The 24,184-nt window shown below is 38.9% G+C and overlaps 1 protein-coding gene across 2 annotated transcripts in view; it reads right to left on the bottom strand.

The window, feature by feature from the left end:
* The window catches only part of CDH13 (cadherin 13), a 505,047-nt gene that overhangs the window by 88,030 nt on the left and 392,833 nt on the right, over positions 1–24,184 (bottom strand). For both annotated transcript variants that reach the window (XM_009682913.2, XM_068956075.1), the window contains exon 8: positions 10,779–10,919. In XM_009682913.2, coding sequence (XP_009681208.1) covers positions 10,779–10,919 — 141 coding nt within the window. The remainder of the gene's footprint in view (positions 1–10,778; positions 10,920–24,184) is intronic.

Genomic DNA, 24,184 nt, shown 5'->3' on the forward strand with positions numbered 1-24,184 from the left:
TCAGCCCTATAGAATTTTATTGCTTTCCAAATGAGTCTCTTTCATAGGCACTTACCAACAGTTTTACTTGAATAAATGTACAGCTCCTTTTAGCATGTTGATTTTTATCGGTTCACTATTTTAATGTTCCAGAGCAGAAGGAAAAAAGATATTTTGTCTAAATAATCCTGACATTTTGATTCGTATGCACAGATGGTTAGCAAATTTTGTAGTAGCCAAATCAGTTTTAGTGTTGCTGACAAAAATCTTAAAATCTCACTTGTCAGTGAAGAAGCTGATAAACCGATCACAAAATTCTCTCTGGTGGAATGACCTAAACAGTCATATAACTGTTATTTTTGTATGAACGCACTTCAGCTTTATAAATCCCTTCTGCTCATATAAACTACAGCTACTATACCAAATAGCACATATTGCGTAATTGCTATTAAATAGAGTTTTGTCTGGTGCAAATTGAATATGTTAAGATCTATACTCTGTTATCTTGTTTAATCCTACTTATAAAATAGAACTCCTACAGATGCTACAGGCATTTTAACAGTATGGGTTTCTTAACTCATGGGATTAGGAGCGATATTTAGCCACACATCTAACAATTCCTCTATGTATTACTCCTAAAATCAGCTGTGCTGTGTCAGCCAAGGAGATTTATAGTTCTTAACATTTCTGCTAAGATTCCACATTTCATATGTGAGGAACTGTAACCCTTTATGTACATAAAATGAACGTCCCTTCCAGCCATAGAACATTTTTGCTGCCTGCTCCTCCATGGTTATACCTGGCAATCTGTTCCCCACTATGTGCCCACCAATTTACTTTTACATACTGCGTAGGCTGAATAAGAATGAAATAATGAGAATTTAGGAGTCATCCTGCAATGAATACCATGTGTGGAAACCAGTGTGTCTGCATACAGAACCTAGGATTTCAGTCCATAGGATTTTGCACAGTCATATAAGGTCTGCCCATAGAGAACTCAAAAGCTATTTTGGTAATAATTTAATTGATGCAATCCTTCATAACCTGATCTAGAAATGTTTGCATAAAGTTTATTTGAAGTCTGAGTGTCACCTGCCCCCATTCAACGTTGACTCCTTGGGCAGTTTAGAGATGATGCACTGTAAATCACCCTTGCACAACATTGAAATTAAATGAAATTCCTATGGAGTGCTCCATCAGTACATTAACAAAAAAAGCATTCAAATTTTCAGGAAAGAGAGACCAACTTTAAAATTTACATTAAAATCGAAATCTCTAGAGGGCAGTCCTAATTTGATTTGAAGGCAACTGAAAAATCCCAGACGGGGAAAAAAAGGTTTAATTCAAAAATCTTGTAGCCGTCCCTGGCAATGACTGCTAATAATTATGTTTATACAGTTTCCCTGAATAAGTGGTCCAAGACTAGGCCTGGAGACATTACATTATCTTTGTTTAGCTTGTGCTTCTCTCAAGAGCCTTTCTTTCGGCTTTCCTTCCTCTTTAATTTCTGCTATCCAGTTACTTCCCCAAACGTATTTGTGCTAGATATAGTCACAACTCCTCTTACTGCTACTGTTTGCTTTGTAATTCAGAACTTAATATCTATGGTAAAGTTCACACTTCATAGACCACATTGAGGAAGCATATTAACCTTCACTTCTTGTAGAAGAGAGCAATAAATTGTGGGTTTAATGGCTTTTTTGTTGCTCACAGCGTTTGGATATTTGCTGTTAGCAGAAGCAGATGGAAGAAGTCTGCAGAGGATAGTCAGCATTGGAATGGTTTTGTGGTGAGAATTTACCAGCTGTAGTGAGAATTGCTGTTATTGCCACCAAGTTGCTGCTGACCTTCTAAGCGTAACCAAAGGGTTGTGAAAGGAAAGGATGTGCACAGAGATTCCCATCAGGACTGCTCAGATCAGCTGATCATAACTAATCAAGGAAATGACACCCAGGGCAGGAAAGGAACACAGGAAAAGAAGGAAAAAAAAAAAAGAATAGGACAGGCAAAAATACAAGTTTATTATGTGAGCTGATTGGCAGAGAAAGAATACTGGGGAAAAAAAATCAGACCCGGAGAAAGAGTGAAGTGCCTTTGTGTTCCTCCCCAATTTCACACTGTTTGAATGATCATTTCTATTCATAGAACCTTTCCTGTACTTATACAAGTGTTTCTCAGCTGCTTTCAGACTATAAAGCAGGCACTCTGTTGTTTTATGTACCACTGAAATGTGTTTATCTGGAGATTAAATAGACAACTTCATGTATTTCATGACCTTGGTGGAGAGAAACAAAGCAATGAACTCACCCCTCACAAGTGAAGATAAATGTAGAAGTCTGCTGCCTACTGCTATGCAGTGTATCCAGCTCTAATTATGTGATAAGTGGATGGACTGAGTGTTAAACATATTTTGCAGAAGTTCTTGAACAAAGTGCTTACACTGGTTATGCAGACAGCTCACTGAAAATCACATGAATACAAATTATTATGCACACAGTATGAATCTGGATGAGTACAGGAAACAGTGGCCTTCTAAACACTGTTTTTGCTGAACAGTCCGCTATTTCACTCAATGCACAGAATAAGCATATTTGTTTTTCTTCCTCTCCCTAAAATTATTCCTCTCTTCTTTGTATTGCTACAGCTGTCATCGGTACTTCAGTCCTGAATGGTGCTGGGCATTTCTCACCGCATAAGGAACCTCAAAGTCGGCTAACTGATAAGAATAGACACACAGTATTGAATAAGGCGAAAAAAATAATAAAAACATAATTTCATTATCCAGATAGCCAGATTGTTTAATAAGTAATCTAGATGTCCTTAGATTGGTACCACCAGAATACAACTCAGAAATACTAACAAATGTTCCTCTTGATCACAGGCTTTTTTCCAAGGCATTTGACAGTTACGAGGTTTAGAAGGAAGACAGATACGTGGGATCCTAATTGCTGTGACAGTCAAAGCAATCTATGCTCCTAAAACTAGCTTTTTAAACTCCAGTGGGAATTAGGTCTTTACGTCCCTTTTTAAAGTCCACCAACCTCTTATCTTTTATTTTTCTGCATCTTAAATTGTTTAAAAAATGTGGTCTAAATGCCCATGTTCTGCGAATCTTGGGTTCCGAAAATGCTTAGGTGATTTTGAAAATCTGCTCTGTACACTATGATAATTAAGAAAACTGTCAATGCCTTGAACTCTAAAACATGACTCAGAGTGGTGACTAATTATTCAACACAAAGTGGTACACTTTAAATGAGAACTTCAAGGTAAATTTCAAATGCTGTGTTATTTTTGCAATGAGTACAGAATGCTCACAGTCTTCATTTAGGAAAAAAATGTTAATCACCATTTAGATGGTTTCCTTTCACATGGATTTAATAAATAGCTTTCCATTTGACTAATAGATACTTTCTAAACTAAATTAATAGATACTTTGCAAATGGACTCTAGCTGAAACACATATACATCTTCATCTTTGTCCTGGCTTAAACATGAAAGAACACGAGTCAATTATGGGACAACTTCAGCTTTTCTGTATTCACCAGGCACGCTGGGGAAAAATGAATAACACAGGTACCATCTAATAAGAGTTATTATTTATTTTAAGAAATAGAGAATATATCCTGAACCACAAATATGTCTTGTCCATGTATGACCCTGATTATGCAAGAATAAAAAGACATGAAGGGTATAATTTGTCCTCCATATCTGTGAGGACAACAGAAGATGTAATTATCTTAAGTTGCAGAAATGAAATTCAGATTTGACTATGCTGAATTTTCTCAGTGTTAAGATTTGTGCAGGAATAGACTGAAGGGGCTTTTGATTCTCCATGTTTTAAGAACAGGTGAGACAGACACCTTTCAAGGAGGAAATAGGAATAGCAACCCCACCTTGGTCCCCTTCCCTCTATTTTCCATGACCAGAGAAATTTTTCTTCAAATGCTGCCTTTTACATATGAAAAATATGCCAGGTGACATCCTTGCTATGTTTTCAAGGAGACTCTTGGGTGCCTGACGCTTCAAGTGCCTTAGTGGACTGCTCCAAGAGTATGAAGTGGATGAAAAGCTGAATTAAGTGGTCAGTGTAAATATTTATCTAATGTAGGGTTTTTCTGAAGGGCAAAGTAAATCTCAGAAGTCCTGTTGGCTGTTTATAGCTCTGGAAGAAACAAGGATGGCCAAAGAGTTAATCTCTGATGATTCTCAGCCATCAGGAAGCTGCTCTTTATGCCAGAGTTTACTAACAACTGTGAGAGACGGTATGTAAAACAGAGAAAAGCAGACTTGGGGTGTCACCGCTGCCATGCTGAGCGGTGCAGGCAGTTACTGCTCATCTTCTCCCTCTGCCTCATCTGGTTTACACCCCGACTTCCCTCCCATTAGGAAAGTGAGAAAGGGCTGGTGCCCTGGCCATGGAAGCTCCTGACCCAGGTATTAGTCAAAGAACAGTATATTTTTGCTTAGCTTTGCACACCTCTGTGCTCCCAGCTCATTATCTTTTGCTCCTCTAGTGATTTCTCCAAATGAAAGTTTAGAGGGGGGATTAGGAATCCATCTCTCTTCATGCACCATATGCCGGGGTAGGGTCCTAGATCCAGCTCACAAGTGTGACCCACAGAAAAAAGGCTGAGATTAATTAGGAGTAACAGCTACATTTACCCTGTGATACAAGACAGGAAGAAGTAGGGTTGACTTTAAGATCACTGAAGAAGGCAAAAAGAGATTTGCTGTTTTTAAATGTGCAAACAGAATGAACAGATCTGATCTGTAAGATGTGTCTAGCACAGAAAATAACAATATCATGTCTTAGAGAGTAATTTTTGGAACAGAAGTATGGAAAAGAGAGCCAGGAGAAACCTTACAGTGCTTTTAGTTCAGTACCTGGTCTTCAGTATGATCTGGCCAGTACCAGGAATCAAAACAGGGACTCTCAAAGCTACAAGCGTGTTTCTCAGCAGCTTGAGTTGAAAAATAAATCTCTCCAGATGGTACGCCGGAAGTCTCATATCCTCTTTGAACCATGAGCAGACGGCGATACATATTGTACTCCAGGGGCTGTTTTACCCCAATGGGTAGCATAACTGAATCAGGAGACAGTGTTGGAAGTCATCATAAATCACCGTGACAAGCAACCTATTCACTCACAGGTCTCTATAGGAATTGATGAATCATTTATTAAAGCCCACATTAGTCATTTATTACTCTTTTATAAACCATTTATCAGCAGGTATTCAAAATGTGAGCAAATCATATTTTTCACTTAACACTCACAGCACTAAAATGTCTCAAATTTCACTGTAGAGATGTTTTGTCAAAATTTACAAATTTTATTCTGCTTGCAGGATGCAAGCTTCTTCATTTAACTGGAGAAGTCATTTCAAAGATCATATACTCATAAAATCTAAAATATAAGAAATATTTTCCCAAGTCTTAATCTCCCAATGTGACAGAACGCTTTCTATTTTACTTTGTTTTATGCCAGAAATGGATGAAGTTGAAGGCGAGGATGGGAAGTGGCAGAATGAGAGATTGTCTCAACAATGAGACTGTTTCCTGGCAAATGAATTCTTTCTTTCTTATGTGAAATTGGGAGCACAATGACAGATCCCACTACTTCCCAGTTTGTGACTAGGGATGCATCGCTGTCTCAAAGTTGTGGTGAATGACAGAGGTGAGAACTAGGTAGAAAGTAGAAGAATCATCTCATTAAGCTACATAATTTTCATTCTTCTCTCCTCCTCCTGAAAGCATTTGCTAAGACAACATTTCCTATACCAAGGTAAAAAATAATGCACTATTAAAGAGTAATGGAAGCGTCTTCCTTTAGGAACAGATACTTTGAAAAAGTCTGGACAGAAGTGAGAAGAGGGAGGCAAACGGGCTCTGTGGAATGCCATTTTTGAGCATATATTCTCCACTGAGGAACGATACAAGCCCAGAGGGAGGATTCCCTGGACTAGGAGGAAGCAGAGTCAGGAAGGGGTGAAACTCATGTTGCTATCATGTTGAAACAATCCGGGTTTTCCTCCCCTAGGTCTTAGGGAAGCAAGGCCAGAACCTTGCCTGCTGGAACAGGTACAGAGAAGTATTTACCAGTTCACGGCTCCCAGTAGATGCTATATTGCTAATCCTTCATCATGTTTCACCAACAGTGACACTAACTATAGTCTAAAAATCACTGCTTTGCAGGCACATAACATCACAGTGGTCTGTTGCCAATTGCTACAAAGTGACACAAGAAAATTATCCTCATTTTTCTTACTGTGCTAGGTATAGAAACAATTCTCAGCACAATTAGCATACACTCAGTCTAAGCTAACTCATTCCTAAGCAGTTCGAATATCCTGCAGTACATGAGCCAGATATCAGGTTTTTCAGAATTATCAATTCCTGCTCTTTGCTTTGCTTCATTACTTATTTTTACACAAGCACTCCCTTATTTCTGAACAAAAATTGAGCCTAAAGCCTTAGCTTGCTGGAAAGAAAATGTTCTTTGTGAAAATAAATGTTGCATGTGTAATAATTCGTAAAATTCACTTTAAAACCCTTCCATATACAGAAATAAGACTGTAAATTTTAAAAACTTCCTGATAAAAGGCCACTAAATTCACAAGTATCTCTATTTTCATTCTCTATAATTTAAACTTGGCATGATATCCTGCCCATTGTGACCTTTTAAAGGGTAGACCTTGTTACCTCACCTGAGGATTTTTGGAGGAGTGTTTGAAATATTGCTCTTTTTAGGCATTAGAGATGAAGTTATTAAACCCCCAGAGGGAACAAGGTATTGTTTGCATGTCGGAATGGATTTTTGCACTGCTCGGATGCTATTATGAGCAGTAGGGGTAAGTATATATGCGAAATAGAACAAGGCAGATATTTTGAGAGATGTATATACTGATGGGGCATAACAAGATAATTAACTGGGCTGAATCCCACAAAGCAATGTCTAATACATTAGCCCATCAAAGTACCTGGCACATGCTTATAACCTCAAGGGCTTAAACAATTCCTCTGAAGCTAATGGAAGTGCTTTGTTGGATCACAGCCAGGCTGCTCAACATCTTGTGCAACTATGTCCTGACATACCATCAGTGAATTTTTCCCCGGGCATGAAGGCCACAAATGCAGCAGAATGGCATGGTTTTGGTATGCAAAAATAGCAGATAAAACTAGAGATTCACTAGATGAACATTTCCTCTTCCAACAAAATCCACATAACACCACTAGGGGCTACTGCAAAACTGTGTACAGGAGCAAAGGAGCGTTCAGACCTTTCTGAAAACACCAAACAAAGCCCATTAATGTGTGCTGTGAGTAGATGTAAAAGAAGTTGGCCTCCAAGGAATAAACACAATAAACAGGAGTAAACAAACAAGTATCACTGCTTAGGGGTAGATCTATAAACTTTTTTCAAAGACAGGCAGTACAATCAGCTTCTGGAGGAAAACAAAAGGATGAGATTGGTCAAGTGTCAAAAGATGAAACTCATCTTCACTGAACAGAGACATATCCAACCGTGGCTGAGATTGCCCTGCACTGAGGACTCAGAAAAACTCATATATAACTGCTAACTCTCATAAGGTTTCATGGAAATAGAAGCTAGTGTCTATTAGCTTTCAACTTAGGAGAAAGAAAGCTCCAAAAATCATTAGACTTTTGATTTGGTATTAATATCAATCACATAGAAGCTATATTAAGGCATATTCTGCAAAACACCATTTAATACACACCCTGGGGTACCCAGTATTGTACTAATAGAGTGCCCAGACTTTTGATTAAGTGATGGTGAAACAATATTCACAACCCAACCCAGCTCACATATACTTTATTGGCTTTCATCGCATCAGATCGGGAATGAAGTTAGCCGCTGTGTTTGCAGATGAAAAGAAGGCATTGAAAACTTGGCTTAATTGAGCTACATCAGCAGCAAATGACAAATAAAGGCAGAGCTATTTTAGGTAGAAATTATACTGTTAGAAGAAAACACAGGCCAGTAAATATGCATTTGTTTCATAAAAGATAAAATGGCACTGCTAGAAAATATCTTTAAAGAAAAGGAAGATAGTGAGAAAAACACATCAGTACTAAAAGAACCCAATATGAAAGCAGCCAGTCTCAAAGTAAATAAAAGAGGATGTGCGCTGAAATCAAACCTTCAGATTTACTGTATTTGAGTTTCCTACTTCAAAACTTATCCTGTAGAATATGTCTTTTCTTTCAAGTCTTCATCAAATCAATAGCATTGCAGCATGTGGAATGTGACTGGTATTTAAATAAAATAACTGGGTTCTTTAAGCAGTAAGCCAAAGAAAGTGGCACTAGCTTCATTAATAGATGTTCTTCATCTCCCCAAACAACTTATTTTAAACAGAGCACGTATAATCTTTGTAAAGGGGCCTGATGCCATACCTCTGAAGACTGCCTTTTCCTGCTCTGTGCACGCAATAAGCATACCATTTAGTAAGGCAAAAGGAAGATTTCTGATGTCATGAACGATGCTGAATTGTAATGAGGGGTTCAAAACCATGTTACAATGTATTAAAAAAAAAAGAGATGAGCCTAAATAGGAAAATCTGTATGTCATATAGAGCGCAAGAAAGACGTGTAAGACCAGACTTTTCAAAGACAGCTACATAATACCATTCCTTCACGCTTCCTATTGTATTTCTATACTGAAATCACCAGACTTCCAGGAGTACCTTTCATGAGCATTGACTGAACTGCATTTATGAACGATTTTGAATTTCTCTAGAAATTTCTCCAGATTTAGGAACTAAGGAAGCACCCAAGTTTTTAACAGGCTAGCCCAAATTACCAGAGAAAATCATTAAGGCAAACAGGATGCATAATTAAAATAGACTTCTGCGAAAGGAGAAATCTCGATTCAGGTATGTAGGACTCCAAATGGCATGAATTGCTATTAATGATGATGAATACAATTACTTCCTATTTCTCTAAATTGACTTGTCCTTCACTTTGCTAATTATGTTCCAGAACTCTAAAATAATATGTTTTATACATCTTTCAACTATTGATTCTCAGGAAATAGCTCTCAGAGCATTAAGGGCCTGACCTAAAGGACAATTCTAAGGGAATTAAAAGCTTCATCAAAGCCACTTAGTTACTGCTTATTTACCAGAAAGGTTTGGATCAGGCTCTTCACATCACTTTTCTGGTGACTGAAATGTTCTTGCCAAAGAATTTTGCTTAAAGTAATTACAGTTATTGCCTCTGATTAGCAAAAACTCTTATTCCTGTTGGCAAAATTGTCATTGTTTCTTATTTCTTATTCTTTTTGCTTTTTCCTAATCCTCTTCCATCTTTTTTTTAATCTTGTTATCCAATTTGCATTTATAAAAAGGTGTAATTATTCAAGTAAAATTGCAGCAATTTGGTTCTAAATAATCTGTTGTCAAATGGCTAAAATTAGGCCAGGAAAATATATTAGAAAAATAAGATAAGAACAGAAAGAACATACCCAAAGGAGAAAAACAAGACTTTTATAACAGTAGGCTTTCATTTTCTTCTTCTAAAATTACCTTGAAACCAGCATCCCCAGTGCTTACTTCTCATCTTTTGGGAATATTCCTTAAAATTGTAGACCTTCAGGAAACTTTTATAGTAAAATCCAAATGCAGCTTTTATTAGGTACAACTCTTGATAGCCTTTAATTCTCTCCGGATGCCAGGGGCAAAAAACCCCCAGACTAATGACAAACGTAGGGGAGGGAAAGGAGCAGCGTGGGAAGAGCTGGCAACTTGGTAGATGCTTTGCCTGAAACCAGAAACTTTGCTGCAGCAGTACGACACTCTCCTGTGCGTAATGAGTATCTTTTGTTTGAGTTTCATTTTTTTTCCCCAGGCTTTTCAGCCTTGTTGAATGAAATTCAACTTGCAGGGCAAAAATTTTCCTTGCAAATTTCACCAGTAGGTGAAATTTAAAGCTTTTCGGACTACAGTTTTCATTACAGAACTGTCAACACCAGCTGTCTCACAGGTGAAGTACTGAAGACATGACAAAATATGTTGCTTTCATCCGTGTTCCCTATCATAAAGCCCTAAGCTAGAATGCAGACAGGAGGAAAACTCTCGCAGGAGGAAAGAGAGAAAGTTCCCACTAGCAAACACAACGTACAGATTTTCAGCCTGCTAGCTAACCTCTCAATAATATCCCTTGCCATAAATTTTAACCTTGTGATTGCACTCTGCTTTGGAAACGATACTTAAAAATTTACTAACGCCGAAGAAGAAAGGTGCAGTTCACAGAAAGCCCAACACGTTGAGCTAAAACGATATATGCGACAAGGACAAAACACTCAGGCTAAAGAACACTACAGAGATCTTAGGGTTGGTCTAAGAGCTGGAACAAGCTCCACAGCAGGGCAGGGTTATAGGCTGACAAATTAGGGCCTTAGGGCTGGAGTGGCACTGTGCCCAGCTCGGGCCCGAGTGCTAGGAGAGGGGCTTGGGGCCAGGCCAGAGCTGTAACTCAACCTGCATGCAGTCCTGGGGCACCCCTCTGTGCTCTGCTAGGATCTCTTTCCTTGGTGCCCACTCACTGAGGTTAATGGAAGTTAAACTGAGTGGTTCTACAACATTAATTGTACAACGAGAGAAAAAGAAGTATTTTTGATCACAGCTTTTCAAATTAATGAATCTTTTGCTAAAAAGAAATAACCTCTATCAGTGCTGTTTCCAGGTATCCTTTTCTTTTAAGTGATATTTTTACATTTAGAAATAAGCCAAGTACAACTCCATGCAACGTTTTGTAGAACACAGACAGCAAATTCTTACCTCTTTCTTGGTAAATTCTGGTGGATGGTCATTTTTGTCATCAATAAGAATAGTGGCAGTCGCTGTGCCAGTTAATCCCACATCAAGACCACCCATGTCCTTAGCTTCTATAACCAGCTCATATTTGGGGTTTTCCATAGTCTGAAAAAATGACAGAAAGGGAAAGGTTAAAAAAAAATCAACTAAATTACATACTTATTTTACTTTATATTAAAATAAAATAAAACAAATCTTAATTTGGTCTGATAAAATACAGTACAGAAATGGATCTAGGATTACAGTTAGTGCCTTACCAAAAGAGAAGCACAGCTTTCCTCTGAGCTTCAGTTGCTACGATGCAAACCTTAGTTGGCATACAGTATGAAGGAAGGAATAATAAGTGAATACTTGTAAACTGTCTATAATCAATCCTGCTATTTAAACAGATTAGGAAAGAGGGAAGAAAATAAAACATACCCACTCTTTCAGGATAAGCTTTCACTTCAGTGCACCAATATTTAGCAGCATGCCTCATCAGTGTTATGATGGGTACATAATTAAATACTAATGTCACAATCTACATATAAATTCACTTTATTTTATTAAATCTCATGCATTCTGCATATTGGCATTTAGAATGGTAATCTAAATTTGCTTCATTGTAAAAAACAAGAAAGCAGTTTCTAAAAACGGGCAACAACTGACACAGTCATTCTGCAAAGCAAGTGTGCATAGTAACATTAATGGTTTACATCTATATATCCAATTTCTATGTCATGAGCATTGTTACTTATCTGACCGCCTACGTACTGTAAAGCCAGACAGCACCATCTGCACAGGTCCATAGCGTAAGCCATTCTCAGTTTCCATCCCCATAATGACAACCATGACTTCGAGAAAACAAACTGGGGCTGCAGTTCTGCAGTGGGAATGCTACAGCATCAGTAATTCACTTGTCTCACATAAGACATGGACACACATCTGGTGGCCCGCTGTACAACTGGGTATTAACACAGCCCATCAAAGGGAGTTATTAGCAACATCAGAACCAGCTCCCATGCAACTCGGGGAGAATTCTGACATGGACTTCACTGGAGACAAGACCGGGTGCTTAATTAAAATGAATATTTTCCCTATTTGTATGACTGCCTCATATGGAACCATCTGTCCAGGGACCAGATGTGCTGCATTGTCAGTGGAGGACACAGATGGGAAAGTGCTGCGGTCACCTTTAAAGCTATATGGTAAGAATAATGCATGTGCTCAGGGGTGGTTTTTCAAAACTTCCTTAAAAAAACAAGCCTGGATCTCAGGGGCAAAGCTGAATGCTGGTGCCTGAAAGGATGGCTAAGGCCCTGCAGGGAGAAAGGACTATCTGGAAAAGCACCATTGCCAATGAGCTTTTTTAATCCTCAAACCTGCTCTATCAGCCAACTGCACATACGAGAACCAAGGCTGCGCGGCTCTGAGATCACTCTTCCTATGCCCTTCATCTAACACTTTCCCCGAAAATTAAAATGCAAGGAGACAAGAGGCATGAAACTGCACATAGCAACACAGTGGTCTCCATCTGCCACCCATAAACTGCCTTGTAAAGCAGAATCAAGGAGGCTGGGGTAGAGTTTTTCCTATAGCAATAAACCTCATGCCTTTTAAAATTTGAGAGAGACTTACTTTTCCTCTCCAGCGTAGCAAAGCAAACTCTCAGGCCACACAGTCTCTTCTGCAGCTAATTGATTTGAAAGCTTGCACCAAATGGCACATTGTGCATCTCCCTGGGGACGGCACAACACCTTGTCTGCAGCATGTCTAAGGAGGTCCCAATCCTTTACTGTTTAGATCCTGAAATATTTTTAGGCCGAGACCAATGGAACAAGACTAGTTACTGAACAGATCACCTAATCCAAAGCAATAAGATTGCATGTAAAATTGACAGGTCAAGCCAGAAGATATATTTAATTCTAAAAATACGTGGGCTACTAGAAAATCAGATACCCCTGCCACTTTTCATATATTTCTTTTCTAAAATGCTTTTAATGTATTAAAATCTGTATAGAGCATCTTGCCCTTCCCAAAAATGTAACTTTTTCATTATTTTCATTAAGAAGCTGTTATTGTTGTATAGAAAATTTGTCACTACATTTATCACTACATGTTTGTAAACCTCTTTGCTGGAAAAAGCCCCATTTTTACTTATAAATTGGCCTTTTTTTCTTTTGAAAACTGTCCCATTTTCTTTTGAAAGCAAGCCCATTTATACTAGAAATTGTGTCTGCTGCAGCAGAAATTTCTGTGACAGGAGCCCAATGTTTAAGTTCGCAATGGAATGTGAAAAACATTGAATTTTGAGTAGTATTTCATAGCATTATGAATACTTCACACTTTCCTGCTAGGCAACGCTTTCTACATCTAGTTCTGTCACCAAATATTTGCTTTGCTAGCGAAAGCAACTCCTAACACGTCCAAACCCGAGCGAGGAGGCATGTTCCCATCAGATGCTCTCTTTACACTAGGAGATTGCATGAAAGGCACTTTTTGGCATTTCTCACGCTTCTAGCCCCGTTAATTTAGCTGCAAAACAGTGCTCGAGCACTAGTAGCAATTATTTGGACCTGTGTAATTTTAAGATATGTTAAGACTCCACTTTTTCCTTCTCCAACCAGATACTCCTTTGATATAAATACGTAGCAACTCTCAACAAAGTTTATCTACAGCTGAAAGGGAAAACAGATGATTTTAATAGACGAACACTAAGTCACTGTTTGTCTGGCCTGTTATTTATCAAGTGTGACTTTGCTCCAGGCAGCACCATTGCAAGAGTTTGTATAATTACAGCAGGGGACCCATTCCTTTCGCCATAAATTTTCACTTCAGTCGTTAGCCACGGCAGGGGTGACACCGGCAGATTGTGCAGCCCGCCAAGGAGGTGAGCTGTGTCTTGAGCGTTCCCATTTGAGGGTCCACCCACCGCCATTCACACCGGCGTTAACATCCATATCAGCTTTCACTCCCCTGCTGCCTGGGCACAACCGTGTCGGCACTGGTGAGCAACGAGAGGCCAGAGAGTCGCTTTTTCACATTTTCCGATGCCTGACAAAGCCAGCAGGATCTAATCACAACACAGGGAAACAAACAGCTCAGCGCCGACACACGCAGCTAGAATAAACCAGGCGATAACTTTCAGGTAGTGCAGAACGGAACCAGCTAGTGACAGTTTTCTGCCAAGTTTTAATCTTTTAATGTTTCCTACCGATACAATAAAAAACTCTCAGGGACTTAAGAGAAGCAAGCCACAGCTAGCACTTCACTTCTCCGGCAATGACAGCCCAAGTCTTAGCATGTGCTCTCCCTTGCAGGCTGTAAGACCTTCAGCCTGCCATTTAAATCCAGGCGGAGTTGACCCTGTCCTCAGTACAGTAGGACTAAAAAATGAAAGAAGACTCAGCGTGCAACTATTTGCAGGATTATGCCCAAGGCTTAGGGCCCTTAGGTGACCCTCAGTATTTTCGAACATGTCTAGGTCCTGAATTGCCAGTTATGTACATGGCCTTGGTATTCCTGCAGCTCTCTGCACCTTCAGGTGTATAAAATCTTTGGAAGTGTGACCCCATGTAGGTCCATTTGTTTATTTATCTGGCAAGGAATCGCAGCAATTCAGAGACCTGATGTTTTCACTAAGGCCTAGCTTCTTCCCACCTATCTTTAGTTTTTCAAATGAAGTGTCCACTTTTTGGACCATCATGGCCAAATGCTGTCCACGGGGTCAAGAAGCCATTTCCATATTTATCTCCACTGATGAATTAGGGAGCACAAGCCTCCTCAGCGTAAGAGCCTTAGTGGATGGCTAGACTTGGTGGAAGGTCTTAATGACCTGATGAAGATCAGAAAAAGTGGCACCAAAAGGAGGAACAGAAATCAAGCTCTGGCACTGTATTAAAGAAGTATATCCAAGCAGTGAATGATTAGCTGTTTATCTAGACTCAACGGCCACACTGACTTTATATTTGGGTGTGGGAGAAGGTATGAAAAAAGCATAGCTTGCCATTGAACATCATCAAGAATAGACACATCAAATTTTTCAATCTCCTGAAGTTAGGCACCTAAATCAAGCAGAGCTGATTGTGAATCAGTGAACGTATTTGCAGCTTTGCATTCCCCTGAATGGGGCTGTGAACTCTCGGCATGTGTGAAAATCAAGATGATTATTTAGGTGCCTAATACAGAATGAAAAAGTCAAAAATTTTGGTCAGACATTTTATCTGAATATAAAAGAAAGCCAAATAAGTAATGCAGATTCACAAGAAAGAGAAGAATGAGAAACCACTTGCAAAAAAGATCTCTTTTTGTCATTGGCACCTGAACTGGTTATGACTAAAATGTACTAATCTAGGAGTTAGCTTACGGATTGCACACACAAGAAAGGCACTCCATTCTGGCTGAAAACGGAAGTCCTGCTCACTGTTAGAGTAAGTCAGATATAATGTACTTTGGGAAGCCTATTTACTAAAATGATGCTTTCTATTTTTCCAATATAACTGCCTAGTTATTTTCAGGAATTTATAATAATGTATTTTCTGGAAGGACACACTATCGGGCATTTGAAAATCCATTGGTGGAACAGAATCTAAACTAAAAAGAATTTGGATCAAGGCTTAATCTTCTTTGCAACATGTGGAGATGGACTGGGTTCACAATTTTAGGCTATGTTAGGCTTTTATTTCCTCTGTAATTCAAAAATGCTTAAACAGAGGTTCAGTGTATTTTCCTGCAGATCTTTGCAATATTGTTTTTACCATCCCTGTTTAAATTGCAGGTAGGAGGGTGGAAAAAAGAATCATTTTAACAACTATGCCATTTTTCCCCGTTGTATTTATTCACAACATCAGCATGCCACCCACCCCAGTACATTTTGCAGTTTCTCTTTTAATGAATCTTAGGACCCGTGGGCGCAGCAGTGAATTTCTGGCTGAGAGTCTCCGCCTCCCATGAGGACCTAACTAAAGTCTGCAAATAGGCCCCGGTGTCCCCAAAACACCAGGACTCCAGATAACCTCTCGTCAGTGTTTCCTCCCCTGGCAGCATCTTTAGCTAGGTCTTCAGCCAGTGCTCTGCATTCATTGTGAGGGGTCTATGAATCACATTTCCAGGGCAGGGTGCGCTCAGTACCCCAGCACCTAAGCCCTGGTTTGGTGCTGCAGTGCTTCATCTAAAAAAAACAGGGAGAAGAGAAATTCCTGAATTCGCAGAAGGTACTCACAGTTGCTGAGATCAAAACAAACGCTGGCTGGGAAGCAAACACTGTACAGATGGTTCAATACCCTTGTAAGGGCTTTAAGTACCCTTTCAAGCTATGTTAATACTTATTGCCAACAGAGTTGTGTACTATTCTGTGGCTATTTAGTAGTAATTTATTTAATAATGCACCAATATATTTATTCATAATTCTATTTATAAACTATGTATTCATGCATTTTAATATATTAGTAGTGTGCAACCATATCATGTTTGCTACTAATGCCTTTATAATACAATGTTAACCAGAAAGAAAAGTTCTTAGGATTTAAATAATTTCAGTTCATGCTAAATAAATGCTTGTATTCATTTAAGATGATAACTGTGTGTAGTATGCACTGAATACATCTTATTACGACATAATCAATCTTCTTGTTGAGTAACAATATCAACATTCAATCTAACTTTGCTCCAGAGTATGTTGTCAGGATTTTGACAAATGTAGAATAAAAAAAAAGAAGTAATGTGACTATTAACAGCTCTAAAAGGCATAATGTTTTTATAATTACAATATCAGCATTTATTTTAAATGCCAATTGCTGCTGCGTAAAAGGGCACTAGATAGAGCTTTGTATTCAGAGCTTGAATTACAGCCTGATGAATACAAAAACCAAAACAATTTTGTAATATAAATCCTCTTTAGCTCACCAATTTTCAATTTTTTTATATCATAAAGGAAGGTCTACAGTTTAATCACTGTAATAAGGTACTTCTGTTATGAAGAAAATCAATATCTATTTACTACCCACAAGAGAAATATAGTTCATAGGTATATCTGGAAGCAAAAGGAAGACTAAGCTTTTTCCTTCAGCAGTTACTCCTTTAAAAAAAAAAAAAAAAGGTTCAAAGTGCTTGATACAAAGACCTTCCTCGATCTGAGGCCAGAGATATCTGTTTCCCATCAAAAGGAAATCTGTAATAACTCAATATAAGACATAAAGGATCAAAACTTTAATTCTTCTCAATGCGGACCTAACTATGGGCCCAATATGGATGGGTATGTGTTTGTTTAACTTTATATGGAAATACAGACACTATATGTTTATGCTCCCAATACTTTATGTACGATTATCAGTTTTGACCCAAATCATGCATACGCAAATTAAGCATCACTTTTGCAATTGGATATGATCATTTTGGAAAGGGCAGCCAAGTGTGACGGGGCGACAGGCTTTCTTTTGAGAAATATCAGAAACTTGCAGAGAAAAGCAGTTTGTTTACTGCCTACTCGCTGCAGCAAACTTGCATCTATCTTAGCTGTTACATACAAGCACCAGAGTATTTGTATAGGCATTAACTTCATTTAAGGGAGCATCCTTACATTGAGAATTTGCTCTTAATTGGGAATTTGTTTTGGGGTAGGGATAACCAATCTCCAGGACAGAGCAATGACTGAAGCTCCACCTAGGCTGAGATTTCTAATTGAATTACGGTTGTTAGTGAGGCTCCGCCACAAAAGTAAGCCCTGGGAAGAGAGCAAATATTCAATATCCTGAAAAAAATCCTTAATTATTGTAAAGGGTATAACACCATTAAAGTTAGTATCTCTACATTGATTTTTACCAGTGAAGGATAGTTCCCTAAGTATAATCTGTTTGGAACAGACTTGCATTTTGATCTGCAGCATTTACTCACTGGATGTTCACCGTTTGGGAGAAGAACCATTTTCCATGTTTTCTTTCATTACGCACTGTAACAATGCTGATCAGCAAATAATTCCAAGGACTTTTCCATGAAAAAGCACAATATCTGACAGCACAATACCTGACTGGAAAACTTACTACCTTGATGGTGAGGGTGTGGGAGTCATCCTCCTCCCCAGTCCTCCATTAATACCCTTGCAAGTGGCTATGGTAACTATTTCACTTGGCCATTTTATACTTAATCCCTTCTAGACTACAGACGTTTATTTCAACTTTTTTTTTTCCAAAGCAGTAAGTTTCTGTAACAAATGTTCATTTCAACAAATCGATATTTTCCCATAAAACCTGTTCTCCTGTAATACCCAATCACCTCTATTTACAGTGTTAATCATATATTTCATCTTAACAGTCACAATTTGCAATTCACATAATCTGCAGACCAAAACATATTTGCTCAAAAATGTTCAAATAATGTTCAGCCATTAGCATGTTAGAGTTGTACAATCTGTTTGCAGACAATTTGCGAAGAGAAAGAAGAGCAAAGTTGTTCTAATAAATTATTAGTTGCCAATTATTGAATCATTCTTCATCCCCGCCACAGCTAGAAATGCAGCTGTTCAAATCCAAAAGCATAAAAGGAGAGACAAGTTTCTCCAACACGGGAACCTATCATAGTTATCAGCGGAGACAGCTTTGCAAGTATCTCTCTACTAAAATATGTGAGCCAAGAGAATTCCCTAAGCATACAAAGGGTGGAAAGGTCATAGAATAAGGATCAGCACACAGAGACGGGTGAAGGTGTTCTGCAACTTGGAGAGAAAATCATGAGCAAACCACAAAGTACTAAGCTTGAAGAGATCCTCGGCCCAGCATAAATCAGCATGGCTCCACTGACCTTAAATGGGCTGCACAAGTTTATTTTGGCTATAAATTACTATGTTTATGAATGAACATGAATATATGCCGTCGTGCCCCAACGTAAGATGCTGTGTGTCTTGTAAAGCCAGCAGGCTCTCAGAGGTTTGCATTCAAAACAACGCAGAGCTAAACAGTGCACACGGCTGCCTTCAGCCCGAGAGCCAGAGATCCCAAAACACGCACTTAGAGAAGATGTCCAAAAACTCTTCAGAACAGGCGGGTGAAGGTAATGTTTCCTTCCTTTTTGCATGCACAACCACATTAGAATTAGAGAAATCTTATTCATCAGCAACATGGTGTCCGTGCCTCTGGAAACCAATGCAAGAAGTTCTGAGCATTTAACCCATGCCAAAAAAAGAAAAAAAAAATCAATGCACGGCATAAATATTTGATACAACAGCAATAACATGCAGCTGGTCAGCATTCCCCCGTTTACCAGAAACAAATTGTTTGCCTAAATTGTATGGGCAGCGGTCAATGTCAGTTATCAGTGATCTCATTGATAAACACTCATTATACTGGACGCCCTGAAACACAGGAATCCTTCCCTGAGTGCAGAGACAAAAGGCTTTGCTAAGCATGCTTACCAGCACTGGAATTTGCTTCTCCTTCAATTTGAATTGGGTTCAAGAAGCACTGAAGTATTTCCTGCAGACTTTAGAGCAAGAACCTGAACAGCACAGAAAGCTAAATGTTCCCTTTCACAAAAGTCTGCATGCCATGAAAGGCATCTCCAACGAAGAAGAAAAAAAAGGATGGAAAAAATGGCTTGAGTTTTTTGAGTCTGCTCTTCATCTTCTTAAGATATCAGGAAGTGGGTCTGAACAAGGCAAAGGTACAACTTGAAGCTGCTCAACCGCTGGCACTTTCATTTCCTCTCAAACTTAAATTTGTACCAAGCCACATATCTATAAAATAGCTTAAAATTTTGGACACTATACACCTTTATACTCCTGGACTCCACTTATTAGAACATATTTTTGAAGGAACGCATTGCAGGAAACTAAGGGAAACCTAATGCTGGTTATTTTATGATCTGCCACCATCAAACAGTCTGTCATCTCCCCAGAGATGAAATTAGTTTAATGAAGTTGATACCACTGAGATCTGCCTAGAGGCCCCTGCAATACTTGTGCTAATCTACCTCGTCATGCCAAGCCAGCACAGATCTGTAGAGTGCCTTTCCTCACCTTTTCATCAGACATCAAATTCTGGATCTCCAGACAAGTCAGGTTCATTTAAGTGCATCCAGCTGACAGCTATACTCCCAAGGAAAGGTGCCTAACCATGTGCCCATATGGGGTTCTATATATTGTTGCTTCCATGCGGACCAGGCACAACCTTTTGAAGTGAATTTTGCCATTGCTCACACTCATTGCATCAAGGAGTGGCCTCGGACTACTGCACCTGGATCTCTTCCAGTTGAAATGCAAGTGGAGAATACGCCCTGGCAGTCCCCTAACTCCTTCCAACCACCAGCATGACTGAGTCCAGAAGACCAGACCAGACTTAGTCTGAAGTGGGGCACTGCAGGCTGCACTGGGTGGCTATCAGGTCCTCAGCACCAACCATTCTGCTCTACAGATCTGCTTCTGCTGGTCTGCTCTAACGCAGCAACAGCCTTACCACCCGCGACAAACTAGATTACCCTGGAGTTCACCGGTATCTAGGTAGTGACAGCAACGTCACGCTCTGGACCAAGTGAAGGGACATCAGCAGTGCCCAGAGCCGGCAGATCCCGTGCAGGCCCAAAGGCTGTGGACACGAGTGTGTGGCAACCACGAGATGAGGATCAACAACCTGGTAAACCATCCGATAGTACCTTAGCTGAGGACATTGCTCCGTGACTCCTCAAGTAGATGCCTCCTCCCCAGCCCCAAAGAGCATCTCTAGATCCACAAAAACTTAAAATATTTATTCCAGTGCCCTGGTTATTCTGAGGAACGTAAACAAGGCCATTTGTTTGTTAAGGTTTGTGACTGATCACTGGGAAACAAGGTTTTTGTGGATCTTTGCACAGCAGCTGAAAATTAAAGTTTTCCTGGAGTTTCAATTTATAATCATCTAAACCAATATTCTTGCCTAGGTAATAAAAGATAATAAGTTTTACGATACCTCTCTAATGCCAAGTCTTTACATAATCTGTTATCAAATGAATCAAAATGAAGCTTACCGGGTTAACATCAGAAATCACATTTTTACAAATTAGGTGCACTTAGGTTATATTCCCCTCCATAAACATTCCAATTCCCACAACAGAAAGCAATGTTATAAAGGTCAGGATGGAAATTGTGTTTCTGCTGTGTAATCTGCCTTGCAAATTTGTACCAGTGGTCAAAACACCCAGAAAACTCAATTACTGATTTGCTATGACAACCATACATCAGCAGGCCTGGGTGACAGAGGTTATTTCTAAAATTAGTACCGTAATGCAAAAGGCATATTCTATGATTCCAGTTGTACAACCTTTGCCTGATGTTTATATTGTTAAATATTAATGGCAATACTGTCTATTATTTCAGGCATATTATCAGGTACATAATAGTCTAGTTAAACAGGTGCATTCTAAGTTGGAGTTGGAGGGGAAAAAACCCCCCACGTCCGTTTGAACCATTTGCTATTTAAACATGGTAATTCTAATCAAAATAGTCATCAAATGTTAGTTTTAATCATGATTATCATTTACTCTTTAAGTTTAATTTTTTATGCAAATCTTAGTTTAGTTTAGTGTTCTGTTGCCAGCAATAATTCCAGGTAGCTTTTGAAATAAAGCACCCTGCTGAGAGTGTAATGAATCAGTAAATGATACTAGCTTTGCCCATGGACAAAAACAATTCTAGTGGCTGCATTTATACTTTCATTGGGTTATACCCATAGAATATAAATTGATCTAATTCTGAATCATCCAAGGGAAAATGATGTAAAATGGATTTCAATTATACTATTGCTGTTTCACAAAAAGGCTTATCACACTATGGGGTGAAAAATCAACCCCTCCATAGGATTCACTTCCCGACGAAAGACATAACAACAGAATTTTCCATTTAAATTTTCTCCAGTCAATTTCTTTCTTTTCTAACTTAATCCTAAGTATCTTTTCATCAGCTTTCTTTCCTGATAAAAATAATTAAATGCCTTATTTGGAACTCCCTTACTTTCTGCCTTGGTTAGTTAGCTCTACTTCTGTTAACCTTTTCATAATCCTACTTATGTCCTCTAAGAGCACCTGCCAATAAAGAAGTTAGCTCAAAAAAATAACACAAGGTCAGATTTTATTTTCTTGCAAGCAAATCAATATTTTCAAGTTATTCGCACTTTCAGACTAAGTCTCTAATACTCTTTCACTGCCTTGAATTTCTGTGCTGGTTTTTGCACTACGGCACAGTTGCTTTTGATAAACAATAAAGGATGCTAATCTGCTACAGGTTGCTCCTCTTAAAAGTTTATGTCTGTGTATTGGAACTGTACACAGCTTCTTTTTATAAGTCATTCATTAAGAGCTTTTCACATGCACTATAAAAGAAAAAATGGATTTCTAACTCACCTGTTTTATTAGCATACCAAGATACAATCTATTTATAGCATGAATTTAGTGTGGGGATCTGGGGGAAAAACAACAGAAAGTAAACATAAAAAATATGGGTGAGAAAATCACGTATGCAGAAGAATTTTTCTCCTTTCAAAGATTTTGTAAGATCAAATAAACACACAGCTCTTATGTTAAACAGAAAATCTCACAAAATGGCATATTAATCAGAAAACTGGCAGATATTTGACATAAAATATAGGACAGTGCTTAAATAATAAGAAATAATATATGGGTATAAACTTGACTTCCATTCTGTACAATAATGCAGCTGTATTTTCCATTGAATGCTTAGCATTGTAGCTTTCTGGTCAAAAATCTTACTCAAAACTTCGTCTCAATAAAAGAACTCTGCTTTATAGGCAGTGCATTATATTTTTATTCACTTCGGTTGCATGGTACTCATCAGTCCAAAGTAATAGCATTTTCAAAAAGTAAATATTTGTCTAACTTTGTCTGCTTTCCCCTATACATTATCACCTTAAAACATTTATGGCAGGTTCCTTAGGACCTGTTATCCTGGTCTTCCCATTGGAGGATGTATTCTGCCAGGAGCTCTGAGACGTGACAGATCAAGGAGGGCTGTGATCATCCTCAGCCAGATTGCAGCAAAGTTAATGGGAAAACTGCCTTTGGCTTCGGTGGGGTTGGGTCACACGTTCCTGCGGGAAGCCAGGCTAGGCAGCTATCTCCTGGAGCAGAAACACTCACCAGTCTGAAGTCTCTCCTATTACTGAGGCACACAGCGCCTCCCAACACTCAGAGCAGGACTCCACTAATCATGAAATCAGTCTTTAAAGCAGGCGGGTCACATTGCTGTCTAGAAAACTACCTGCTCCTCCACTGACTACAGATGACAAATGAAGACACTGACCCTACAAGACAGTCAGTTAAATGAGGTGAATTCCACCGTTTAAGTCAACACCACTTTTTTCAAACCTATCTTCCTCATGTTATATGCAAATCATTTTCTAACTACTTGACACAGGTTCAGGTCCCTCATCCAGCAAGTAAAGTAGCTTTAAGGGTTGCATTCATCCTATTAGGAGATAACATCCTCTCAGTAGCTTATACATCTGGTTAATAAATAAACTAATAGTTAGCACAAAAAGTTCAAACAAGATGAAGATTCTTATTAGACAATGGCATCATTTTAATCCGGACATTTCACTTGCAAAAGTCCTAAGTCATCACTTTAATAATGAGATGTACAGTTAACATAATATTCCTGTATTGTAACTGTTTTATAGCTATATAAAATAAGAATTTAGTAAAAGGTATAGAACTAATATAAACAAGGTTATAGCGAGCTAATATATTTTGCAGAACATATGCTGTACTATTATATCAAAATATCCCTTATTCGTGCTACCCAATGTCGGAAATTATCTGGAGACCTCTTGCTCTACCACATAACTTTACACAGAGCAACCTTTCATACAGAGTCCGAAAACACACTGTAAAGAAAAGGATCATTGATAATCTGCAGAATTAAGAAAGAAATAAAGAGATGTGTCAAAGACTGAGATAAATCCACTGTTGTGTATCGAGGAGGAACAAACCACAAGGAAGTGAATGGCTCCTAAAGCCTTCTGACATCAGGGAGAGGCAGCGGGGAGGTGAATCTCTGAATTACGGGATGAGTGGATGAGGGAGCGAGCAGAGGTCAGGCAACGACGACGGAGTGAGTCCATAAAGCGCTTTGCAAACCTGAGTGCTGTTTCCAGACAGTTCTTGTAGACTAAAAGCAATAAATTAACAAAGGAGAGAACGGTATGGGAGGCCTGGCTAGCAGGAGAAGAAAGGAAAGGGAAGAATACTGGCCTCCCTTGAAGATTTGGGGACAGACATTTGTAACAACATTAAAAGAACGTTTCAAAGCTGGAAAGCGCTAAATTGCAGCTGTACCTATAGATCTGAGAGGCATTCCCATACTTCAATTAACCATGGGAAGCACTTTTCTAAGGCACAGTCTTGTCCTGCTCTCT

Source organism: Struthio camelus, chromosome 10, assembly GCF_040807025.1.
Source record: "Struthio camelus isolate bStrCam1 chromosome 10, bStrCam1.hap1, whole genome shotgun sequence".
In the NCBI taxonomy this organism is placed as follows: Eukaryota; Metazoa; Chordata; class Aves; order Struthioniformes; family Struthionidae; genus Struthio; species Struthio camelus.